This window comes from Lepidochelys kempii, chromosome 20, assembly GCF_965140285.1.
Source record: "Lepidochelys kempii isolate rLepKem1 chromosome 20, rLepKem1.hap1, whole genome shotgun sequence".
Lineage (NCBI taxonomy): Eukaryota > Metazoa > Chordata > Testudines > Cheloniidae > Lepidochelys > Lepidochelys kempii.
In genome coordinates this window covers 5,952,884-5,978,481 of record NC_136399.1, presented here as the reverse complement: position 1 = coordinate 5,978,481, position 25,598 = coordinate 5,952,884, and the positions used below count along the sequence as shown (strand labels likewise).

Genomic DNA, 25,598 nt, shown 5'->3' with positions numbered 1-25,598 from the left:
TGTTTTTTGGTGGGAAATATTCCCCTTGTCTTCAAAACAAAACAACTCCCCTCCAGAAAAAGATGCCAGAGTTTTTTCCTCACTTACTTTATTTTTATTTTCTCTTTTCTAAAAAAACAGAACCTAGTTCAAAATGAAAAAAAAATTCAAAATTTTGTTTTGAAATTCTTGTAAAAATTGAGCAGGAGGAGAAACTTTTCTGCCATAGGGTCACCTCTTTTCTGTTTTTTGACAAAACAAAAGGCTTCCACCGTCTCTCCTCTTCAGCCTGAATTTCCCTCCGCCGGCCCCTCCAGAGACCAGGATTCTCTTCCTGGAGGAGGGGTTGTTTAGCGCAGCTCTTGGCATTTGTCCAAGGATCTGACCCATTAGTACCTCTGCTGCAGTGAAGGTATTAGCGGCAGTGCTCATGTGAGCCTCCACCGCCCCGTGCGGGTGACAAAGCTGGTAGACCTGGTATCTGTAACGTTCTTAGGCTCTGGCCTCAGCTCCTGCGAACTACCAGGTGCTGGGTGTTGTGATACGGAATTGTCATCCTGGAGGGGGAGATCATGGTTGGGGGGACATTATAGGCTAGGGGATGAGGACTCAGGCCCGGTCTCCATTAGACACTTTTGCCAGCATAGCAATGTTGGTTAGGGGAATGACTCTCTCTTGCCGATATAGAAAGGTCACCAAAAGACCTAACGTAGATGCAGGGATACCAGCTTAAAAGTGCTTTTGCTGGCATAGGTTATTTCACTCGAGGAGCTGGTATAAGCTATCCCAACACCAGCCCTTTATTGCCAGTATGAGATGCATCTGCACTAGGAAGGTTTGCCAGGACAGCTCTACAGGTAATCCTTTAATAGTGTAGACTAGGCTTCTGGAGAGCTGGGTTCTATTCCTGGCTCTGCCACTGGGTGACCTAGTTGACCCTGTGCCGCTTGTTTCCCCAGCAAGGGGGCTAATCCTTTGCTGCTGCAGAAGGGTGTTGAGGATAAATTCCACTAGAGAATGCGAGGTACTCAGATCTGGAGCTATGTGAAGTGTCCAGCTAGCTGGACGTGAACAGATAGTGTGTTCGAACGGTGGCATTCATAGTGCATTGATCGGTTAAGTATTGGGGCATGAGTTTGATTGAAGTAGCTTGCTAGAAAAGCAGGATGCTGAAGTAGAATCTCACCCAGACCCTGCGTGCATACTCCAGTAGCAAGCCCATATCCCCTCCATGGCTATGCTGCTGCTTTAGTAAGGCGATCTCGGGTAGGCCTACATGTGCTGCAGTCATACCTCTGACTGATTGCCGTGTAGACAGACCCTTATAAGCTCTTCGGGGAAGGGACTGTCTTTTTGTTGTTAGAAAAGGAGTACTTGTGGCACCTTAGAGACTAACTGTTTCTGTATTCCTTTTCTTTTTGCGGATACAGAGTAACACGTCTGCTACTCTGAAACCTGTCTTTTTGTTGTGTGTTTGTACAGCACCGAACACCGTGAGGCCTGATCCGTGACTGGGGCTCCTAGGTGCCACCATAATATAAATTAGTAACAGGATTCAGACAGGTTGATGCAGGCAACTCCCTGGTCAAACAATTCCTGTTCATTCAAGCGTCTGGAGAAGTTAAAACCAAAGTAATTCTACTCATAGTGTTTATTCTCATTTCGCTGGCACTTCCTGACATAACAAGAGCCAGTTCAGAAACATGGAGGGTTTCTTTTAAAACCGTGACATAAATTAGACTCTAACATTTTAAAATGATTAACTTGGATGTACAAGAAGCCTGACCGATTCATCCATTTAAACTACCCTGTGGAAGCTAAATCAGCCCCAGAAAGTGCATTTCAAAACTCTTTTTTAACCAGTAAATTAGGCAGTTTTATATACCAGGATATTGCATTGCCATCCTGGGAGTTGTGTGTCTTGTTTTCATACGCACACGTGACTGACTGCAGCCCCAACTACTGTATAAATGCTAGACTGCTGCATGCTGAGCTGGGGACGTGAGCTAAAACAGGGAGAACTTTATTTCAGAGGTCCCTGATGCCAAAAGCTATTTTTAGAGGCAGATCTGCTTTTGTTCCAGCTGTGTTGCCTCTCCAGCGGTTCAGATGTTGGCTTCAGCAGGCACCCCCTTGTGCGTGATGTGTTCCAAGTGGGCTTTCTCGGAGGTATCCAAGTCGGTCTTGTATTTGGCCAGAATCTTTAAGATTGGACGAAGTTTTAGCCACCACTGTTGTTTGGGGAGGCGGTGCCTGTTGGGGAAAAAGAAATGTATATTGTAAAACCCACTCCCGAACATGGGACACACGTTAGGCATATTGCTTAATGCATTACTGGAAGGTGCTCAGAAACTCTGATGATGAGCATGGTAGGGGAACCTATAGAGAAAAGAAAATAATTGTGATCAGCAGCGACTTTTTAATCCACACCTCTGGATCACACAGGCATATGCGTGATGCTGCTCATTCGTGAGCTAATATACTTAGAAAAGACTTGGAGTTACCAGGAAGGTCAAAGCAATGATCCCCACCCAGGGGCTGGATGAGCTACTGCTCCCAACAGGAAATAACTCTGGGAGCAGGCAGGGAAGTGTTGATTTTATTAATAGATTTCAAGGTCAGATGGGACATTCTGATCAGCTTGACCTCCCACAGGTGTAGAACCTCCCCCAGTGATTCCTGCTGTGAGCTTGTCGCTTCTGGTTGAGCTAGAGCATCACTTTTAGGAAGATACCTAGTCCTGGATTTTAAAGACTCCACATGAGAAAGGATCTGCTGTGTCCCTTGGGAAGCTGTTCCCATTTCTTACTCTGGTTTAAGGCACACATTTTTATTTCCAACCATGTGATTTTTATCTAGCTTCAACTTCCAGGTCCTGGGTCTTGTTACTCCTTTATCTGCTGGATTCAAAAGCCTTTCTTCATGCTGATCATGGTCTTTATGGTACAACTGCTCTGTACCCTCACACTGTCTTCTCCTGTTGGTTTCTTAAATGAGTTGAGCCGTGGGACTTCCACCACTTCTTTTGGGATACTATTCTGTTCGCTGAGAGATCTTCCCAGTTGGAAGACATACCTGATGTTCAGCCTATGATATACCTGTGTCTTAATTAGAGACCAGCCCTCTACAACCTCCCTCCTTGCTTCCTAACCCTTTCAAATATTGTTTTCATATCCTCCCTTACTCATCAATTCGTCACCAGTGCGGTAGATGGACAGGAAAGGGGAAGAATGTTTGGAAAACCTACTCAAAATCGGTCTGTTCTTCGAGTTCGGCGAGTGGCTGGAAGACAAGATTCCGTCTGCGCATGCCCAAGAGGCAGGCTGAATCTGCGGTGTTGGCAAAGATACGACCTGCAAGGAATTGGAGTGAAACCATCTTAGTACTTCAGTACCCAGCCCTCCAGCTCATCTGCTGCAGCTCACTGATTGTGTGCCTAAGTTCATTTGCAGAGGAGGCAAAAACCTGGACAAGGAGGCAGAGAACAAAGCAAGGCAGCCTGAGGCCACCCTCAAATGTGACAGTGAGGCCTCTTGCTGAATGCTATGGGATTGCATGGTCCCCTGAGCCATTTCATTCTGCCGAGAAATGCAATATAGGGAGATATCTTGTTTGAAGGCTAGTTGGTCCGTCTCTGCCTTCAACCAGTTCTGTTATGACTGGTGTATGGAGTACATGCTGTCAAGCTTAGATAAGTCTTAAGTGTAATTTTTCCCATATCCTCACACTGTACTTCAGAAGAGAATTATATGTACCAAACAAATTGTCCAATAAAAAAGTCACTGTCTGTGGGAGGAAAAAAAAACCCAAAACCAGGTTCCACCCTGCCCACTGATTGCATGGGGCGAATATCCCTGCGGATTTTGAAATCTGTATGTTCCTGGAGACTGACGCTAGGTGAATTCAAAGTAAGTGAAAAGCACAACTGGATGCAAGGATCCTTCCTCCTCAAACACATTTGGTTAACTTAGCAGCCACAGCATTTCATTTCTAACCATCACCTCCTCATGCGCTAAGCAGCCTGCTTCTCCATGTCCCGTAATAATGCCTAGCTCTTTTCATCAGTAGATCCCACAGTATTCTTGCCAGCAAGTTAAAGAAGTATGGGCTGGATGAATGCACTATAAGGTGGGTAGAAAGTTGGCTAGATTGTCGGGCTCAACGGGTAGTGATCAATGGCTCCATGGCTAGTTGGCAGCTGGTGTCAAGTGGAATGCCCCAAGGGTCGGTCCTGGGGCCGGTTTTGTTCAATATCTTCATAAATGATCTGGAGGATGGTGTGGATTGCACTCTCAGCCAGTTTGCGGATGACACTAAACTGGGAGGAGTGGTAGATACGCTGGAGGGCAGGGATAGGATACAGAGGGACCTAGACAAATTGGAGGATTGGGCCAAAAGAAATCTGATGAGGTTCAATAAGGATAAGTGCAGGGTCCTGCACTTAGGACGGAAGAACCCAATGCACCGCTACAGACTAGGGACCGAATGGCTAGGCAGCAGTTCAGCGGAAAAGGACCTAGGGGTGACAGTGGACGAGAAGCTGGATATGAGTCAGCAGTGTGCCCCTGTTGCCAAGAAGGCCAATGGCATTTTGGGATGTATAAGTAGGGGCATAGCGAGCAGATGGAGGGACTTGATCATCCCTCTCTATTCGACATTGGTGAGGCCTCATCTGGAGTACTGTGTCCAGTTTTGGGCCCCACACTACAAGAAGGATGTGGATAAATTGGAGAGAGTCCAGCGAAGGGCAACAAAAATGATTAGGGGTCTGGAACACATGACTTATGAGGAGAGGCTGAGGGAACTGGGATTGTTTAGTCTGCAGAAGAGAAGAATGAGGGAGGATTTGATAGCTGCTTTCAACTACCTGAGAGGTGGTTCCAGAGAGGATGGTTCTAGACTATTCTCAGTGGTGGAAGAGGACAGGACAAGGAGTAATGGTCTCAAGTTGCAGTGGGGGAGGTTTAGGTTGGATATTAGGAAAAACTTTTTCACTAGGAGGGTGGTGAAACACTGGAATGTGTTACCTAGGGAGGTGGTGGAATCTCCTTCCTTAGACGTTTTTAAGGTCAGGCTTGACAAAGCCCTGGCTGGGATGATTTAATTGGGGATTGGTCCTGCTTTGAGCAGGGGGTTGGACTAGATGACCTCCTGAGGTCTCTTCCAACCCTGATATTCTATGATTCTATGATTTCAAAGCGCTTTACAAAGGTCAGTTTCCTTATCCCCATTATACAGATGTGGAAACTGAAGCACAGAGAGGGGATGTGACTTGCTCCAGGTCACCCAACAGGCGCCCATGTTTCCGGAGTCCACCCAGTGCTCTAGCCTCTAGGCCACACAGTTTTGCTACCGTAAGCCTCATCCCAGCCTCTGTTAGTTTTTGAACGGCCAAATTCTCTTCTCCCCCAAACGTACCCTAGGTGTCTGTGGCTCAGGCTCTTGCGGTTCCTGGGGCCAGCGCTGGTCCTAGCCCTTATACCCCCATCTGTTTTTTTTTTCCCCATCAGAAATGAGGAGCTGCCTCCCCACCCAGCTGCTCTCCCACAGTCTGAAACGTCCTCCTTAACTCTGAAAAACCAGGTCCTAAATGCGCTGCGTTAGGGTTACCGCCTTTGTGAAAATGCACTGAGAACTTAGTTCTCAACGTCCGCCACTAGGTGGCAGCAGTGCCTTCACCCACTATGCTGTAAATGCAACACTCACCCACCTTGTCTCTCTACTCTCCTGGGACCCACACAGCTACACCAACACTGCAGGGTCCCACAAAGCAGCTGGCAGAGAAGCAACAGCCCCAGCGTGGATTGCCAAGTGCTTTGAAAGCATTGGTTTTAACCATGATTTAAATCAGCAGGCAGGAACCTCTGATTTAATAATCCGTTTTAATCTTATTTTGCATTTGTACTTAGTTATTTTCCTTTAAAAAAAACTGATTCTCATTAGTTAATAACCACTACATGTTGGTTTGCAACTAAATACAGCCTTTTCACTCCATCTGATGCTTCTTTTTGCTAACCAGGAAGCTGTAGTGTCTATTAGCTTAACATACATTTATTCAGATGCTTAATTTTTCCTTTTTTCTTACTCTTAGAAAACGGTGAATGACACATTTATTTACTACATTAATTTTTTACTCAAGCTACCTTAAATGTGCTGAATACATAAGAAAAAAATAAGTTTATCAAAACCAACTGATTTATTAAACAAAGGAAGCATTGACTGTAGTTGGTGAATTGAATTGACTGTTTTCTGGTCACTATGGCCCAGATCCACAGAGAGTTATGTGCCTAAACGCCAGCCAGAGGTGCTAAGTCCCTTTTTTGGCATCATTGCAATCCATAAAACTCAGAACCCGTAGGCCTTTATACTCACTCAGACCTAAGTTGTCAGGGTAAAAGCTACCTTGGTGCTTATGTTTCTGCCTCTGGGCATGCACGCTGCTGCCTCCCTCTAGGAATCCAGATGCCCATCTCCCACCTAGGTCCCAGAGTGATTCACAAACTGGGGGAAGATCAGTGAAAGGCCACCTGCTGGATCAGGTCTCGTTCAACACCCTGGTGGAGAGGGTAATGCCCACTCTTAGCCCAGTGATTAGAGCACTTGCCTGGTATGTGAGAAGGGAAATCCCTCAAATCCTACCTCTCCAGAGAGTGCTCTAGCCACTGAGCTATGCAATAGTCTGGTGGGGGGCTTCCTTAACCTCTCCCACTGAAGCTGTTCCACTCTGGATAAATAATGGAGCAATTGGAGCCGGGGGACTGGACGCTGGGTCTCCGTTCTCCCAGGTGGATGCCCTAATCGCTGGCCTACAGAGCCACTCTCAGTCATCGGGCCAGAGAGAGAGAGTGGCTCTGTCGGCCAGCGGTCAGGGCATCAGGTGGGTGATGGGCGACCCATCTTCCATTGACCTCATTCCATCAACCTCACACTGCCTACACTGGGGGTTAGGTCGACTTAACTATGTCTCTTGAGGGGTGGATTTTTCATACCCGAGAGATCGCTCTGCCGATACAACTTTTCAGTGTATACGGTGTTGCAACCCTGAGTCCCTTCATAGATCCTCATGTCCTTCAAGATTTTAGAGCCAGTAGATCTCATCCTCTCACAGCTCCTTTAGATGGAAAGAGGGAAAACAAACTTTCCTGCTTTTTTCAACTCCCATTCGGTTCCTCAGCTTCAGACAAACTAATCATGGAGCTGAACTAGTTGAATAAACCGAAATGAAGAAAACAGCCTCTCTGCACTCGCAGCAGAGGCTGTGGCTGTTAAAAGCTGGTTTAGCATGTCCGCAAAGTCTAGTTCCAGGTGCTAAGCCAGTGCTTTCTCCCCGCTCAGCGGTTTGATTTTCTTTAAAACTTCTACAGCAATCAGGTACTGTTTGAATATTTTTTATTTAATTTAAATGATTTTAAAAGATTATAGTAAGTTTAGGCCTTATGTAGGTTGTTAAATTTGAAATTAAATTTAAAGAAAAATGGATTTAATTTCAAAACCAAATCCCATTTAAATACAAATTTGATTTTTTAAAATCGATTTTTATCCACCCTGAATGTAGCCATAAAAGCACGTGACATGTGCACCCAACTACTGCACAGAAAGCTAGGTGGATGGCTCTGCCTGGGCCATGGGGGTCTCTTCCTACCGTGACGTGTAACCTACCATGCCTGGAGTATTCCTTGATTTTTCCAGTGAGCCATGCCACAGACTTTGCACCCATCTTTGTTCCAAAGTTCCTGTCGAAGGGAGTCGGCGTCCCACCCTGCCATTCGCAGCGAGAGAGTCAGTTTGGTTTCAGGCATGAAGAGTCATGACAACAGGGTGAACTCGCTGCCTTTCAATGGGATACCTGGCGCATCACCGGCCCAGAAGGCAGAATTAATCGTACAAGGGCTGTTGCTTCCGGACACTGTACCAACCCCAAATTCTAGCACCTGTGATCAACACCAAGACCCCCAGCACTTGGCTCAGCAAGGCGATTTCCATCTAGTATCGTTCTCTCCCAGCAGAGGATTTTGGAGCCCAGAAGAGCTGCTATTGGCTCTTTAAGGTGGTGTTGCCAGAAGCCAATCCAACTGCTCCTTTCCAGAGGTTTGGGTCATTTGGACAAAGCAATAGGGCAGAGGAAAGATGGTACTGAACTGGGAGGAGCTTTGCTGTCTAGAGGAGAGCATCCTCTGTTATTTAGCATATTATAATGGCACTGACTGAGATCAGGGCTCCATTGGGCCGAGTGGTACCGAGATAGGCACAAAGAGCTCAGTCTAAGCAGCCAAAGGGTGGGAGGGGAAACAGAGGCATCAAGAGGGAAAGGGACTTGGACAAGGTCACTCACCAGCTGAGTGGCGAAGCTAGGACCAGAACTCAGGTCTCCTGAGTTCTCGTCTAGTGCCCCATCCACTAGGCCACGCTACCTCAGCAGCTTACTGTGTACCTGCTGCATGTGTCCCAGCACGTTCTTCCTGCTCTCGAAGATGCCTTTCCCTTCCTCTGAATACAGGTTGAAGATGAAGTCGGTGGTGTAGTTTTCGTTGCACTTCTCATTCCTGTGAGGTGCAAACACGAAAGCCCAAGTGAATGAGGGGTGGACATGACAGATGGAGACAGAATACTCAAATAAGTGGCTTTTAGGCATTGGGTGATGGGGGAAAAACTGGGGCAGGAAGGAGATTCATGAAGAGAGAAATATAGATTGGTGAGGCAGAGCTGAATGACAGCTCAGGGTCAGCCCTTTAGAAATGTGCTGGGCCTGTATTGCCTATGGTTTTCATTTGTGAGTATGGCTGGATTGTTTTTTTTTTACCGTTACACCAGGGAGATGAGCAGATCTTTTCCCTAGACAGATCTGGAGAACATTCCCAAAGATACAAAATGACTCAGGTTCCTAAATCCCATTGAAAGTCAATGGGACCTGTGTTTCTAAAGCCCCAGATCCTCAGAAGTATTTAGGTGCCTAATTCCTACTGAACTCAATGGGCACCTAAATACCTTTGCTGAGCTGGGCCTAAGTGACTTAGGTGCTTTTGAAAATGTTGCCTTATAGCTGACTGTATTTTACGAATCCCAAGGTCCCTTGGTGGTCTTTGCACCAGGATTCTGATTGCTCTCCAGACCCTCAGAGCACCTTTGTTAATAAAGGCTGTGGAATGTATATCCCACGTAAGAGGCATCCAGCATAATATGGATTATCTAATGCTGTTCATGGAAAAGGGCTTTACGAGAGGGAAAGTCTCATCCCCAGGGTACAGCTGAGGAACCTGCTAGACAAAGAAGGCAAGTGACTTGCCTTAGGACAGCCAGCAGGGCTGTGGCAAAGCCAGGAACAGAACCCAGGTCTCCTAAGTCCTGGTCCAGCGCTTCAGCCACTGGCCCCTGCTACAGCCTGTGACTGTCCCCACCCTGACTTGTTCTGTTGCTGGTTACCTCAACACCAGGCCTCTCTTCACTGTGGTCTTCATTTTCTCACACAGATGCTCGACGTTAACCTGTTAACGTGGAAAAGAGCAGGAGGCTTCTTAGATTCCTGTGAATTTTTTAAAGCAAATCCAGATATTTTAAAAGCAATTTTTAGAAGGAGTAGACGCAAATCCACATCTCGGGGAGCAGGAAAACCTCTCCGGTCAGGCGATAAAGCTCAGCTAAAGGGGAATGCCTATCAGATGAGAGCTAACTAGGCTGCTGAAATGCCCGTGTGATGTATACCTAGACTGCAGTAACTGAGAGTTCAGAACTGACATTGATTTTAACGGGACGTTACGGCCAATGGCAAAACAGTGGTGTCTGCGTGCACCCTTGGAGGAGTAGATGCCCCTAACCGCAACGCTGATCTCAGTCTAGTTACTAGGCTCCATGCAGGAGTCGCTGGGTGAGATCCTTCAGCCTGTGAGGTGCAGGAGGTCAGAGCAGATGATCAGAATGGCCCCCTCAGGCCTTAAAGTCTATGGGCCAGCTTCTCATTCGCACTGTTACTGATTATGATTTGTATTCTGGCATGGACCAGGATCCCATTGTGCTGGGCGCTGTATGGACACAGGCCAAAAAGCCAGTCCAGGCTCCAAAGTGCTCACAGGCTCCAGTTCCTTTGTGTTGCCAGAGCCATGGAAAAGGGCATTGGTGTAAATAAGAACCAGGCCCTACAAAAGCCGGAATAACTCCACTGCAGCCCAGGGCCTTGCTCTGGATTTAGACTAGGATCACTGAGAGCAGCATTTGCTCCCTTGCCTGACACGAGCCTTTCCAGCAGGAAGTGGGACAAGTCCATCCACACAGACCTGCGTGGATTCCCCAGGGATCCCGGTCCACTGAGACCCTCCGATTAGTTTGCATCTCTGCCCTCTAGGATACAGGCCAACAGCTGAATTAAGCAGGCACTGCTCCATTGACTTTGGTGGACTTGCACTTGTTTCTGCTAGGGGTGAACTTGGCCTTGATGTCTGTGGAATGCCATGCCCCAGGGTGGCTCGTCAGCAGGAGGAAACAAACCTGGGGCTTCTGGATCACGAGACTCCATGGGCTGAGCTAAAAAGTCCATCGCTCTTAGCCAGGTCTGTAGCAGGCTCCTCAACCTGTATGGGGTGCTATCCCAGCCACCGCTCGAGGGAGAGCACACACTGAAGGGGCGTGGGTCAGACCTCGGGCCTGTTGGTTCCCAGTACGACAGCCACTGTGCTTTCTAGGTACATGCTTCTGCACAGCTGTAGCTCCATGCCTGTCTAGTGGAAGGTGCTTGGACTCCAGGTGAAGAAGTCGATGCACCGTGTACTTGTGCTGTGCTCGAGCACAGAGGAACAGATGAGTTGTTTATAGGTAGAGACTCACCTGTAAGTCGCGGATGGTGAAGGGATCTTCATAAATATAAGCTGCGTCCGCTCCTGAAGCCAAGCCTGCCATGGTGGCCAGATAGCCGCAGTACCCTCCCATGGTCTCGATGATGAACACCCGCCTCTTGGTGCCGGCTGCAGATTGTTTGATACGGTCACAGGTCTGGGGAGGGAATAGGAACAAGATTTACTTAGAGCCGCTTAATAAAGGCGATCAAGGCTGGGGTGATGTGAATTAGGGTTAAAGAACTACTCTGGGGGTGTGGGGACGGGGCATGTCTGTGAAACACCCAGTGAAATCTTTCATCGGAAGCGAGGTAGAGAGACTTTCCCACTCATCCCAGACCAGGAAGGCTCCTGGAGGGGAAGGACTCTCACTTTAACAGCAGCGAGGCTGAAGTGTAGTTCTCTCTTAACTGCAGAATTCCACAATGCCTCAGATTCAGTGGGATCTTGTTCTGCCGTGGTGACTTTGAGAAGCTGGGCCAAGCAGGCAGTGGTAGCAGATAACAGGGCCCCTGGGGTGGGGGTGTCACGCTGAATATTAGGGGTGGATTGGCACCTTGCAATCCAGCCTGAGTTATAGTGGTGGCGTGCGGCTGCAGTGTCCCAGGGACAGGGCAGGAAGCGAACTGAGACGGAGGGTAGCAGTTTGATCACTGCTTCACCATCTCTCCATGAGAGGGGAGTTAGCTGCCAACCCTTTTCCTGGCATAGCTTACGTCTCCCTCCATGGGCACAGCTGCATTGACTGGCACATTGTGAGAGAGGGGCACTGCTTTGGCTCCAGCCACTCCCCACCCCTGCCCACCCGTCTGCAAAGCAAGGGGATTAGCAGCCCAAAGGCCACTCTCTTCTTTGCACAGTGTCTGGCAATCATGGTATCCCATGCAGGGGAAGTGGGCTCCTCATGAGCATACAACAAGGCTCATAACTGAGGCCTTAGAAAGATGCAGCTGTTATGGATCAACTCATGTTTATTTTATATTTTGCAGTGGCACTGAAAACGCTTTTTATAGAACACCACAGACGATGCTCGGAATTTTGACTGTAATCTAGCCTGGAGCTGGGCAGTAGATCAATCTAATGGATTCAGCCCTCAGCAAGAAGAGCAATATACAAATCAGGTCATTGCTAGAGTTCGTGTGGGCAGGGAGGGACTGAGGAGGAGAGAAAGGGAGAAACTTTTGAGGTTTTTTTTCATGTTCAGTTGGAAATTTTAAGAAATTTTGTAAACTTGAAATTTCAATAAATAAATAAATTCAGCCTCCTCTATAATTTCCTCAATGTTTTTTCCTGATTTTCCCTCCCTGAGATTTTTAAAGCCGGAAGGAACCTTTGTGATCGTCTAGTCTGACCTCCTGCATAAAACAGGCCAGAAAACCTCACCCAATAATTCCTGCATCAAGGCCATAACTTCTGCTTGACTTATAGCATACTTGAAGGGGATGTCTCACAAATGGGAGATGGAATTCCCAGCTCGGGTAGAAGTACATGCATTAGTTTGGCTCGAGATCCTAGGTATGTATTCGGCCAGCTAACCTGAACTGCCGCCCATGCGGCTGCAACCAACTGCTCTTTGACTGCGCTAGCTTGACTGAAGTATCACACCCCCAATTGCTGTGTAGATGTACTCAAAGACTTCCAGGGATGGAGAATTCCCCCATTTCCATTGGTAGGGAGAACAATCGAGATGGTCGGGGTCAGAATTCAAAACATTCCACCCTGCTCTGGTAACTAGAATGGCACTAAAACCATTGATCAACTCTTGAATGAAATAAGACAGGTGTCTCCAAAAGATAAAATATTTTTTTCCTATGAAATTTCATTTAGTTAAGGTTGCTTTAATAAAAAATTTAAAAATAACCAAGGGTATTGCCTTAATACCTGGGAAGTATACAGCCAAGGAATTGTGAAGTAATTTCCTTTCTACATAAAGAAATATTTCAATCTTTTTCAGCAATTCTATCTTTCGTTTTTACCTCATTACACTCTTCCTTTACTGACACTAACTAATATCTTTCAATATATTTTCAACCTTTACTATGGACTTGTTGCTGATCTTTATATAACAAAGACAGTAAACTAATTCCTTTTGACAATTAGTAAGAACATAACATAAGCGGCGCCACCCCGCTTAGCCCAACCCCCAGTCGAGTTTTAGGCAGGGGTGTATAGTAAAGGCATGGACAGGTCACGGGCCGTGAATTTTTGTTTACGGCCTGTGACCTGTCGTTGACTTTTACTAAAAATACCCGTGACTAAAACATAGCCTTATTTATCGTGATAGATTCAAGGAGCTCAAGCTCTTTAGCTCAACAAAGAGAAAGTTAAGGGGTGGCTTGATCACAGTCTGGTACCTAGGTGGGGAACAAAAACTTGCAAATGGGCTCTTCAGTCTAGCAGACAAAGATCGAGCAAGATCCAGTGCCTGGAAGCTGAAGCTAGACAAAGTCAGAGTACAAATAGGCTCATATTTGTAAGTGTAATTAACCCCTGGAACAATTTACCAAGGGTCATGGCGAATTCTCCATCACTGGCAATTTTAAAATCAAGATTGGATGTTGTTTCTAAGAGATCTCTCTAGTTCAAACAGCAGGTACTTCAGGGAAGTTCTCTGGCCTGTGTTGTGCAATAAGTCAGACGAGATGATCACAGTGGTCCCTTATGGCTTTTGACTCTACAAATCATACTACTAGTGGACTGGAGGTTTCCATAGCAGGAAGAAGATTTCAAATGCTTTACCGTGGTAATAGTATTGAGGGCAGTGTCAGTTCCGATGCTGAAGTCAGAGCCAGGGACGTTGTTGGACACAGTGGCTGGAATAACACACACCGGGATGCAGAGTTCTTCGTATTTGCCACGGCCTTCCACGAGCTCTAAGCTCCCAGTGAAAGCCTACGGGATGCCGGGAAGAAAGGGAAAGCAGCACTGAAAAGCCCTGGGTTTGCTTCTGGCTGGGGCCACATTCTGCTCCAGGTGCAGGGAGGATAGTGACTGAGTTGAAAGCTTTTCCTAACACCCAGTAGTTTGGTAACATAATCCTGGCCCCGCTGAAGATGGGTGTTTTGCCATGGACTTCAATGGGGCCAGGATTTCCCTCGGTGCGGCATCTGGAAAATGGTCAGCGTGAAGATTAATCCTATCGTACCCAGAATGAGACAGTTGGGTATTTATTATTTGTATTATCATAGAGCCTGGAATCTCCAGTCATGGACCAGGTGGTAGGCATGGTACACAGAAAGGACAGGAAGGGTATTCTGCTGGATCTAGGGCCTTTTGGAGTGGGATCAAGATTGGTTCAGGGTCGGGTAGCAGTGGCTTTGTGGGATGCTCCCCTCCACCCCCAAAAGCCTGAAGACGGGCAATGGGTCCAGCAGGTGCCCAGCGTGTTGTTTTGCACAGAGCGGCAAAGAACGGACACCAGTGCCGTGCATCTACCATGAGAGCTTTGCTGAAGATCACCCAGTGTCCCATGCAAACACATTCTGGTCCTCTCAGAAATGGAGAACCAACTCCATGATCTTTATGATCCAACTCCAGCAATGCAACCCAGACACCCAGTGAGACCAGCCATTCTAGGAAGCTGTAGGGAATGGAACCCTGACAGATCCCCTGAGCCTGGAGAAGGAAAAGGAGATGGGCCTGGAAGGGATCAGCCCACTGGTTGAGTTCCTTAATGCCCTGGTGACTGGAGCCCCGCTCTGGATGAGACTCAGCACTCAGGCTGCATTGGGATGATCTGTGCTCCTGAGTCACCACGGGAGATTTCCAGCATTTTCAAGGCATTAACAGGCCTGGGAATGGTCAAGTTCCTCCAGTAATGACCTCCTATTCTCGGTGAGTATCTTTGCACCTGGCCAAGCAGCTGGCCTCACGTCCCCCAGGATTCAGATCTCCTCTGGGGTATTCCATGGGTGGAGAAAGGGGGCTGGCCCCCTGCTACTCCACAGGCCCGAGGTTCTACGCCTGTAAAGACTCATGGCAGCCTGCCTGACTCACCTCAAAGCCCCCGATGATGATCAGCCCGTGAATGTTAAAATCGCTGATGGTTGTGCTGATTTCCTCCAAGTATTTCTTAGGCAGAGTCCTGTTGCAGGCAGAAATGCCACAAAAACCATCAATGTACCCTCCTGGGCCTGTATAGTCCCTGGATGTGGCGAGCACTGCATTGGGGGGGGGGGGGGCGGGGGGGATGGCACAAGAGGAATTTGCTGGGAGGACATAGGGGAGTGGGGCTCAATTTGCTGAATGCAAGGAAGAGGCTGGATCAGTTTGCAGAGCTCCAGACTAGTTAAGGGCTTAACAGACTTGCCATCTGATCATTGCAACAGTCGCTTCAGTTTTCTCCATTGAATGCACGTATGTGTGAGCAGGTCAATATCCCCCCACCCCCAACACATCATTCATGGCATCCTGCTGTGTTTTAGAACAGGAATATTCTCTCTGTGCTCTGGATACCATCAAACAGCTCTCGCTTCCAGGCTGAGGCCAAGCGTGAGAAGCCACGGAAAGAGGAAAAGTAAAAAGCAACTGAAATGAGCGGCTCAGAATGCCAGGGCCATCTCGGCTTCTGCTTGCTACAGCATCGCCATGGAGACATGCGGGCCACGATCCTTCACTGCCCCAAGGGACAGCTGGTTGCAGCTCCCTGATCTCCAGTGGCCTGGGGCTGGCAGAAGGTCATGCTGCTTGAGGGGCTAATTTAACTTCCGCCGCTGGTGTAAGCTTCATGGTGGAGAGAGCTCAGCTCCATCACTCAGGCTAAGGATGCACCTGGGCGAATTCTCCAGTCTGTATCTCTGGCTGGTTTCAGTCTGTGCTGCACGTGTCATTTATTTGTGTTACAGTAGCACCTAGGAGCGGATCCTATTGTGCTAGGTGCTGTACAAACACAGAGCAAAGACAGTTTCTGCCCCAAAGAGCCTAAGTGATTTCTACGTACTTGGTGGCCCCTGAGACCTAATCTCCAGAGGTGCTGAGTGTCTGCAGGGAACGCTGATTTCACCTGGAGTTGCAGCAGGTGGTGTCACAAGTCTGAAAATCGGGCCTGCAATGACGCTGATCAAAGCATGTGTTTGAGACCACTCTGGTAATAGTATCTTGAAGGACACAAAGGTAGCTAGCTAGAGGAAGAATGCTTTAGTGGGTTACCTCTTTGTTCCAAGTTTCGATCCACCAAGCCCAGTCCAGCCACCTACGCCTCCCCAGCCAATCTCTTCCACCTGGTGAAAAAGGAAGAGAAGAACGGAGTCACGAAGAGCTGGGCTATTTGATTTGCCAGTAATTTGCCAGTAACAATGGAGGGAACAATTTTCCAACATGAAAACAAGGTGGGGACAGTGGAAGTGACTCCCGATGGGAAATTGCACCTACTGAGCCCAAAGCACATCTTGAAAGAACTATTTTCCCGTTTAGAGAGTAAGCAACTGATGTTGGTGTGAAATTGTGGGTTTGATTCTCCAGTGCCCGGCATCTTGTGATGTCATTTACCCCAGTGCTTCATAGGCAATAGACAGTGAGGCTAGTCTGTCCAGAGCAGCTCTTACCGGACAGAACTTTCCTAAGCAATTTGAATCGCGTCCTCTGGGACTGCACCCGATGTCCCCCCATATGTACAGAGTTAAACACCTTTCAGACACCTTCAGGAAGACACGTTCAAGATAGTTATGTATAGTACTCAGTACTGCATCTAACCAGAATCCACATCAGCGCGGACCTTCTTTGGGATATGCTTGTGTCTCCTGGAGACGGAAAGGCACCACTGGGCTGAGATACAGATACTGCCCACAGCAGCTTTTGATCCAGTGTTGCTGTCCACACTGCCTGGAAGCCCAATACTAAACCAAGAGCCTTTTCTCTTTCACCTTGATTGTTCACTCCATAACCCTGCTATGTCGAACATCACCTGAATAGGGCTGGAGCCTTATCGTAGGCTCTCCCGTTCAGTTTAGGATCCATAGCCTCCTTGGGCTTGCTCCAGCCTATCTCACAACCTTGTCCCTCTCTCCAGACCTCCACACCGCTAGCACGACCCTTCTCCAGACACTCCTGCCATGTGTTGTGTAAGCGCCTTCTCTTCTGCAGCTGTTGTTCTCTGGAAAGGCCTCCCTATCTCATCAGACCCCTGTTACACCTCAGATTTCCCTCCTCTCCATGGCTCTGAATGTTCCTCTCCCACGGCTGCTAGTCAGGGCTCTTTACAGCGCACGGACACTCTGTCTGGAAGAAGGATGCTGTAGAGCTGCCTTGTCCTAGTTGGTACCTGTCCATGGGCGAGACCGTCAAACCCATCGTGCACAGCCAGCATCTTGTGCCCATGGATCAGCCCAATCCTGACGGCCGCCCTCACGGCTGCGTTCATCCCGGAGGCTGGAGCTCCAACGTTCATCACAGCCAGGTTATACCCGCTCTGCAGTGGGGGGGGAGCAGGAGATGGCATTGAGAAAGAAACAAAGAAAACAGGAATGCTCCCCAAACTGTCAGGCCTGCTGAAATAAGTGGGGCAAGGTCCCAAAGCACCAGGACAGCAAGGCCCCATGGCAGTGGCACAGATGTACAGCTTTGGGCTGGCCCATAGTTCAGACTGGTAGCCTTGCATTGGCATAGCCGCATGGCCCCACAGCATGCTGAGGGTCTAGACCAGTGGTGGGCAACCTGCAGCTTCAGGGTAATCTGATTGCGGGCTGCGAGACATTTTGCTGATGTTGACCATCCCCAGGCATGGCCCCCCACAGCTCCCATTGGCCAGGAATGGCAAACCGCAGCCAATAGGAGCTGCGGGAAGCGGCAGTCAGCACATCCCTGCAGCCCGCAGCTTCCCGCAGCTCCCATTGGCCAAGAATGGTGAACCACGGCCACTGGGAGCTGTCGGGGGCTGTGCCTGCAGACGGTCAACGTCAGCAAAATGTCTCGCAATCAGATTAACCTGATGGGACGCATGCAGCCTGCAGGCCGCAGGTTGCCCATCACTTGTCTAGACTTTCATTTTCAAAGGGGCCTGGGGCATTAGGCACCTAACTCCCATTGAAAACTAACAGGGCGGGTTGGATGCCTATCTCCCTTAGCCTTCTTTGAAAATCCCAGCCCTGATGCACACACAGCTGCGCAGACCGTAAAGAAAATGGACGAGGAGCCACCTCTCGTTTGTTTCGTACCTTTGTAGAGGGCGGGCGCACATGAGCCAGCAACTTGTAAACGTTCCAGTTATTCTGAAAGCTCCTGCAAGAAAGGAGGGGGAGTCAGATCTCAAGGCCAGAAGGGGCCATTCTGATCATCTAGTCTGACCTCCTGCATCACACAGACCGGAGAACCTCTCCCAGTGAGTCCTGCATCCAGCCCAGCTCTGGTGGTTGAGCTAGAATATTTTTTAGAAAGGGAGGTCCAGCATTGATTTAAAGACCCCAAGCAATGGAGAATCTACCATGTTCCTGGGAAAGTTGTTCCAATGGTTAATTCCCCTCCCTGTAAAAATGGGTACCTTTCTTTTGTGTAGTAGATAAGTATCTTCATGCTATGGAAGAGGCTGTGAGCTTCACCTACTTGTAAGTCTCCCAATTAAGCACCATTAGAGGAACACTGGTTTCTTTTGAGTGCAGTGTGGCTTAGTAGCTAGAGCACTGGACTGGGACTCAGGAGACTTGGGTGCTATTCCTGGCTCTGCCACTGGCCTGCTGTGTGACCTTGGGCAAGTCACGTCACTCCTCTGTGCCTCATTTTCCCCACCTGTTTAATGGGGGTCATAATACTGACCTCCTTTGTAAAGCACTGTGAGATCTGCTAATGAAAAGTGCTAGATAAGAGCTAGGGATTATTTATTTATTAATTATTATTAGAGTATATTTAGAGCCACAATAGGTCCCTGATCCTTTAAATATCTTATTTTAAATAGCACATTCGCTCACCTTCCCCTCAAGTTTACAGCATCTTCAAATCGTCCCTCATTCATTGCTGTCGTGACATCTTTGGTCTGTGAAGAGGAAGCAGCAGGAAAAAGAAAAGATCTAAAGATGTGTCTCTAAAAATTGCATTTTAACTCAACTGCAATCCCAGATGGAAAACCATGTTAAGCACAAGCAGGTCTGGAGCAAGGCACTATGGGCCTGGGCTGTTCGTTCAGATCAGAATCTGTTTTCATTTAAAAATAGCATTCTTGGCTTTTGTGGATGCACAGAAAAGCTTGGAAATGTGACCTGAGAGTGACTAAGGCCTGCTGGAGTCTGCAAAGAGCCTGAAACAAGAGCTCCAAGAGGCGTGAACTGCTCCATTCATTTTAAGTCTGAAACCTGATACCTCCCCTAGGGTAAGGGCCATGCCACAGGGGTGGGGGGACATGTGCCTCAGACACTAGATTGCTTTAATTCATACCTGCTCTCCAGCAGTTCAGCCAGTCAACATCAGGAACACTATGATACCTAGAGAACATGGCCCCTAGATGTCTAGGTGGATGGCAAGTTGTGATCTCTGCTACTGATTGGCTAAGAACTGCCCATCTGTTTTAAAGCATCCATTCGTATTATTACCGTCCACCCTCTTGTTAGTCTCATCCACCAGTCTGTTAAACTGTAAACTCTTTGGGGCAGGGGCTGTCATTTACCATATGTTCGTACACCATCTAGCGCATTGGACATGGTTGGAGTGGAGAGAGGTAAATACTCACCACTTGGACACACTCCATGAGAGGCAGGCGGACAGCTTGATTCCCGGACAGGCTGACAACACATGCTGGGGTATCCGGAGTCCCTTCCAACAAGGCCATGACTGCTTCCACCCCCATTCTGCTTCCCTGAGACACACAGAAGGTGCTTTAATCCTTGATGAATCTATATTTCCTTGGACATCCATATCTCATGCTCCCACTTATACCCTCAATACAGATTCCCCCGAATCTTAGGAAGAACTTTAAAAAATCACAGTGTAACACATAGATAAGTAGATCTCTTCCCCCAGCCCTACCATTGGTGGCTAGTCTACATAGAAGATAACAGCCTACTACTGCTATCAGATAATGGAGCTACTCCTTTTGCTCTTTCATTTGGAGCTGGAGGTCACAGGTTCGTTCCATACTGATGAATGGAGGATGGTGGTCCTTTTTAGGTCTGGTCAAAAAAATTGCCATTGAAGCTGGGGGCGGTTTTTTATGTAAAATCTGGTTTTCAGCTAAACTAGTTTTTTTGTAAAAAGTGTCTGCTTTCTAGGAAAATGTTGATTTTTCATTGAAAAAATTAAATGTCCAAAAACGGAAATATTTCAGTTCTAAAATGCAACCGTGGTCCCTCATGGGCACTGTAGTTTGGGTGTCTTATTCCTCCATTCCCCTCTCTGGGCTGGGCTCTCCAACTGGCCTATATTTCCCATGATGCACCATGGCCATGAGACTGCCATGAGAGACAGTCCAGAGGAGAGCAACAGAAAAGATGCAGTTTAGAAAACCTGATCTCTGAGGAAAGGTTGAAAGAACTGGGCATGTTTAATAGAAGAGTAGGCTGCATGGGGTCACGATAACAGCCTAACAACATAACATAAGAACGGCCATAATGGGTCAGACCAGTCACCAATGGTCCATCGAGCCCAGTGTCCTGTCTTCTGACAGTGGTCAGTGCCAAGTGCTTCAGAGGGAACGAATAGAACAGGGCAATTATTGAGTTATCCATCCCATCACCCAGTCCCAGCTTCTGTCAGTCAAAGGTTTAGGGACACCCAGAGCATGGGATCGTGTCCCTGACCATCTTGGCTAATAGCCATTGATGAACCTATCCTCCAGTAACTTATCTAATTCTTTTGTGAACCTAATTATACTACTGGCCTTCACAACATCTCTTGGCAATGAGTTCCACAGGTTGACTGTGCATTCTGTGCAGGGGTGGTGGGTGAAGCTTCCCCTTGGGGAGGCCAGCATCCCTGCTCTGCCTCTTCCAGCTGAGGCCCTGCCCCTGCAGGCTGCTCTCAGCCTTCCCCCCTGCCCCCACAGTCCCCACACCCGTGGCCTTGGCCAGGACTGCAGTGGCGCTCTCAGCCCTGGCCAGAGCTCCAAGCCCGGAGCCCCTCCCCACCCCATCTGGAGGCCGCAGCCGCGGAGCTCTGAGCTTGGAGTCCCTCCCCCACCCCATCTGCTTGCAGCCCCCCCATGTCACCCACTGTGCCTCTTTTCCCCGAGGCCCCGCCCCCCACTCCCTCATTACCCACCCGCCCCCGCTTCAGCCCCAAAACTGGAAAAGCTCTGTGCCCCTGCTGGAGCAAGAGCTCCTCCAGCCCCGGGGCCAGGGAGATTTTTCCACTGGGCCACAAATTGGCCAGGGCCAGTGTGAAACGCTGGTTAAACAGTGACGCACTGGAACAGGTTCCCTAGGGAGGTTGTTTTTAAGACAAATCCCAGTCAGGGATGATCTAGGCTTAACCCTGCCTCAGGGCAGGGGGATGCACTGGATGACCTCTCGAGGTCCCTTCCAGCCCTGTGTTACCACGACTCCATGCTCTTCTCTGGAATCCCCTGGCTCTGTCTTGAAGGAAGGTCACAATGTGGGTAATCAGGGTTTGTAAAAGGATCTGAAGGAGAAGCATGGAGGAGATAGCAAATGTTCATACCAGGATGCGGTCAAAGGCAGAGGGGGTCCCACCACGCTGCACATGCCCGAGGATGGTAACTCTCGTGTCATAGCCAACGCGTTTAACAACCAACTAAAGGGAAGCGAGAAAATGACAGAAGAGATTTGTCATAAATATAAAGGGAAGGGTAACCACCTTTCTGTATACAGTGCTATAAAATTCCTCCTGGCCAGAGGCAAAACCCTTTCACCTGTAAAGAGTTAAGAAGCTAAGGTAACCTCGCTGGCACCTGACCCAAAATGACCAATGAGGGGACAAGATACTTTCAAATCTGGAGTGGGTGGGGAACAAAGGGTTCTGTCTGTCTGTGTGATGTTTTTTTCTGAGAACAGATCAGGAATGCAAGCCTTACCACTCCTATAAGGTTAGTAAGTAATCTAGCTAGAAAATGCATTAGATTTTCTTTTGTTTAGTGGCTTGTAAAATAAGCTGTGCTGGAGGGAATGTATATTCCTGTTTTTGTGTCTTTTTGTAACTTAAGGTTTTGCCTAGAGCGATTCCCTATGTTTTGAATCTGATTACCCTGTAAGGTATTTACCATCCTGATTTTACAGAGGTGATTCTTTTACTTTTTCTTTAATTAAAATTCTTCTTTTAAGAACCTGATTGATTTTTCATTGTTCTTAAGATCCAAGGGTTTGGGTCTGTGTTCACCTGTTGGTGAGGATTATTATCAAGCCTTCCCCAGGAAAGGGGGTGTAGGGCTTGGGGGGATATTTTGGGGGAAGACGTCTCCAAGTGGTCTCTTTCCTTGTTCTTTGTTTAACACGCTTGGTGGTGGCAGCATACTGTTCAAGGACAAGGCAAAGTTTGTACCTTGGGGAAGTTTTTAACCTAAGCTGGTAAGAATAAGCTTAGGGGGTCTTTCATGCAGGTCCCCACATCTGTACCCTAGAATTCAGAGTGGGGAAGGAACCGTAACAAGATTCATCTTTATCTCAAGAGTCCAGACTGTGACATGAGTGAACATGCAACAGCAGAGACCACCGGAGACTAAGATCTGGGGGCCAGATCCTCAGCCTTCAAATGGAACCGGGCCCGATTGACACCAGTTGAAGCTCAGCAACTGATGGCGGGTTTTAAAGCTTTCTGCTAGCAGAGCCCTGTCTTGCCCAGCCATAATGTCTGGCTAGCGGTGACCCTGCACAGCTGCTGGACAGCAAAGAGTACCAGCAAATCTTTAAGGCCTCCAGGCCCTCCAGATCTCATTCAGGCAGCCGAGTGGAAGGCTGCAGGCGCCTCATTCCGTTTGGGCATCTCAGGCAGCTCCAAATGGGGATGCACTTTTGGGGTCACATCTGTAGCTGGGGTAAATTGCCAACACTCCGTTGAGCAATCCTGCTTTACACCATCCGAGGAGCTGAGCGTTCGTGTTAGTTTGAAAGCAGACAGATACATTCTGGGAGATCACGAGAGCACAGGAGAGACGTTCTCGGGGCTGAGCACAGAGCTGATCCCAGGCCCCACTCACGTTTTTGATGTCCTCCGAGGTGATGGGTTTGCCCTGCCTGTTGATGGCTCCTTCAGCCACAATAATGATGTTTAGTCTCGATCCCCGGCCTCTTGTCTGAAGGAAGGGAAAGGAGAAAGCAACCCACTGATGTAATGTGTAAAATTGCATCCTGTGGATTGGATTCACCCCCATACAGGGGGACAGAATAGGGGCAGTGCACTGCTTCAGTCCCACTAACAGCCATGGGCTGAAGCAGGATCTAAGCAGAGCACTGGGTGCTAGCGAGGGCTGGCCGGGAAAGCAGAAGTCCATTCTGTGAACAGTTTTGAGCTGTCGACGTTCTTGTTCCATGTCAGAATGATGCCAAGGCCCTGCCTGTTTTTTTGTGAACAGAGACTGATTCCCATGATCAGCATATGACAGCACACTGACCACTGTGGCAAATCGCCTAGTGGTTAGGGCACTCCCTGGGGATATGGAAGAGCCTCGTTCAAAACTCTGCTCTGCCAGATTCTGACAGATCAGACCAGTGGGCTACTCAGGGGTGTCTCTCTCTCTCCAGAAAGCCCATCCTGGATGCGAGAAATGTTTTTTCACAAAATTCCTGATCAATTAGCCTTCCTGTCCCCGGGAACTCCTTCCAACAGGAGACCGGACCAAATGTAGAAAGGAAAGCATCGAGCTAAATATAGCTTCAGTTCGCATATGCCCCCCCCGCCACTACCGCAGTATCTAAGCACTTCACAATCTTTAAGTGGATTTATGCTCACAATCCTCCTGTGAGGTGGAGCCATGCTAATACTCATGTGGGGAATTTCAGGTACAGAGAGACGAGGGCTCAGATGTTTCGGCGTCTAATTCCCAGTGATGTCAGTGGGAGTTAGGCACCTAAATACCTCTGATGAGCTGGGCCTGCGTGACTTGCCAAATGTCAAACAGGAAGCAGTGGCAGAGCAGAGACCTGAACTCCAGGATCTGACCAGTGCCCTAACCGCTAGACCACTGGCCTTCTCAGAGCCTGACTCTTGAGCGTCCTAGTTTTAAGGCATCCCAATCTGGGATCAAGTCTGTGCCAAGCAGGAGTCGCCTACAAGAAGTTTGGCTGGGGTTACCTCAATTAGCCTCCTGCACAAGTGTTCCTCCCAGTCATCCTCAGGCGGAGATTCTGGAATGAAAACCCAGTCGGCACCACAAGCCAGGGCTGTTATGAGAGCTAGGTAGCTAAGGCGAAAGAAAAGGATGAAGGTTAGAAAGCCAGGGGCGTGCTGCGAGTTTTAAAGTTCACGCCTCGTGCTTAGCAAGTGGAGATGCTGCTGTTGATGGCCAGGGCTGGAGGGAGACACTCTGGAAATAACTGCTTGGTGGTTTCAAATTTGCATGCAAAAATAAGCTATTCCATGCAGTTCTGTTCGATGCCCTGGGGCACCCCAGAGCTCCCTGGCGCTCTGTTTCTCTTCTGAAGTAACTTCGATGAAATTTCAAACCTCCTGAAGTTTTGGGGGACAATCAGGGTGTATGTGGGGGACCATACTGCAGACTGAGCTCCCTCAGCTTCCCTTGGGGGATGTCTACCCTGGTGCAGGAGGGGCCCAGCTGAAGGGCAATTCAAGCCCTATTATGGGGGCGTATGTGGGACACCAGCCTTGTGCTAGGGGAGAATTCCACCTGCAGCTAACTTAACAAAACTTGTATACAACCACAGATCTCAAGGTCAGAAGGGACAGTGCGCTGAGCCCCAGAATTTCAGCCTTGATTTCAATGGAGCGACACCATTTTACACCAGCTGAGAACTGGCCCACTGTCTTCAATGGGAGCAGGATCAAGGCCCCAATCCTTATGACACTCGACATTTTCCCTTCCCTGAGTCAGCCTTTCTTCTCTTCAAACCGGAGGAGCTTGCCCTGCGGTTATGTTTATTAAATAGTGAGTGAGTCACAACCTTAACTACAGGACCAACGGTAAGACTAACGCCACTGTTTAGTGGAGGCCCAGTGAATCGCTTAGGGCGAGAAATGCCCCGGCAGGTGCGTCATCAGAGAATCCCATCTGAGGCTAGGAAGGTCCTAGCTGGAAAGAGGAGACTATTATATAGCGGGCGAGAGAGATAATGCAGAGAGGCAGCATCTAGGCCTAGTACAGTGATTTGTCACTTAAGCCCTAAGGGTGCACAGGACTCATGCTGGCCCCTCTGCATCAGGATCAGTTTGACCCAGCTTGATTACAGTGAAGAGTGACTTTTTTCCACCCCTGGGTTTTCACTGGCTTCACTGGTTGGAAAGACAGGCGGGATGGCTTTCCCCTCCGGCCTTTCTTTTCCTGCGACTGGCCCCTCTGTCTAGCCTCTCCACTTCCTGTGAAGCAAGGACCCCGCCTCCCCATGCGCTGGGCCAAAGGGTCAGGAGGTGGTGAAAATGCAGAACCGTTAAACGCGCAGAAAGGAAAGATTTACCCACCCGCAGTGACGGCCCATCACCTCCAGCACAAACGTCCTCTGGTGACTGCAAGAGACAGGAGAGAGTGCACCCAACAGTTACAGCAGGTATATCAACCTAAGTAATAACAAGGCCTTAATATTGTGGAGATGCAGCTGAGTCCAGTGGATGACTGGGATTCAGAAGACCTTGGTACTATGCCTGGCTCTCCCGTGTGACCTTTGGCAAGTCATTTTTCCTGTGTTTGTCTTGACTTTGCAGATTGTCAGCAATTCAGGGCTGGGACTGGCTCCCACCACGCATTTGTGCTGC

General features: G+C 48.6%; 1 protein-coding gene across 1 annotated transcript in view; it reads right to left on the bottom strand.

The window, feature by feature from the left end:
* Nucleotides 1-1,622: 1,622 nt before the first annotated feature.
* Nucleotides 1,623-25,598, bottom strand: part of LOC140900621 (ATP-dependent 6-phosphofructokinase, muscle type) — a 52,439-nt gene continuing 28,463 nt past the window's right edge. Inside the window, exons 7-23 of the mRNA XM_078849719.1 lie at nt 25,308-25,352; nt 23,967-24,075; nt 22,873-22,968; nt 21,381-21,473; nt 19,456-19,581; nt 18,701-18,765; nt 17,954-18,017; nt 17,062-17,208; nt 15,951-16,021; nt 14,799-14,886; nt 13,542-13,694; nt 10,795-10,959; nt 9,400-9,461; nt 8,411-8,522; nt 7,639-7,738; nt 3,227-3,332; nt 1,623-2,232 (exon numbers count right to left, since the gene is read on the bottom strand). Coding sequence (XP_078705845.1) covers nt 2,085-2,232; nt 3,227-3,332; nt 7,639-7,738; nt 8,411-8,522; nt 9,400-9,461; nt 10,795-10,959; nt 13,542-13,694; nt 14,799-14,886; nt 15,951-16,021; nt 17,062-17,208; nt 17,954-18,017; nt 18,701-18,765; nt 19,456-19,581; nt 21,381-21,473; nt 22,873-22,968; nt 23,967-24,075; nt 25,308-25,352 — 1,750 coding nt within the window. The 3' untranslated portion in view covers nt 1,623-2,084. The remainder of the gene's footprint in view (nt 2,233-3,226; nt 3,333-7,638; nt 7,739-8,410; nt 8,523-9,399; nt 9,462-10,794; nt 10,960-13,541; nt 13,695-14,798; nt 14,887-15,950; nt 16,022-17,061; nt 17,209-17,953; nt 18,018-18,700; nt 18,766-19,455; nt 19,582-21,380; nt 21,474-22,872; nt 22,969-23,966; nt 24,076-25,307; nt 25,353-25,598) is intronic.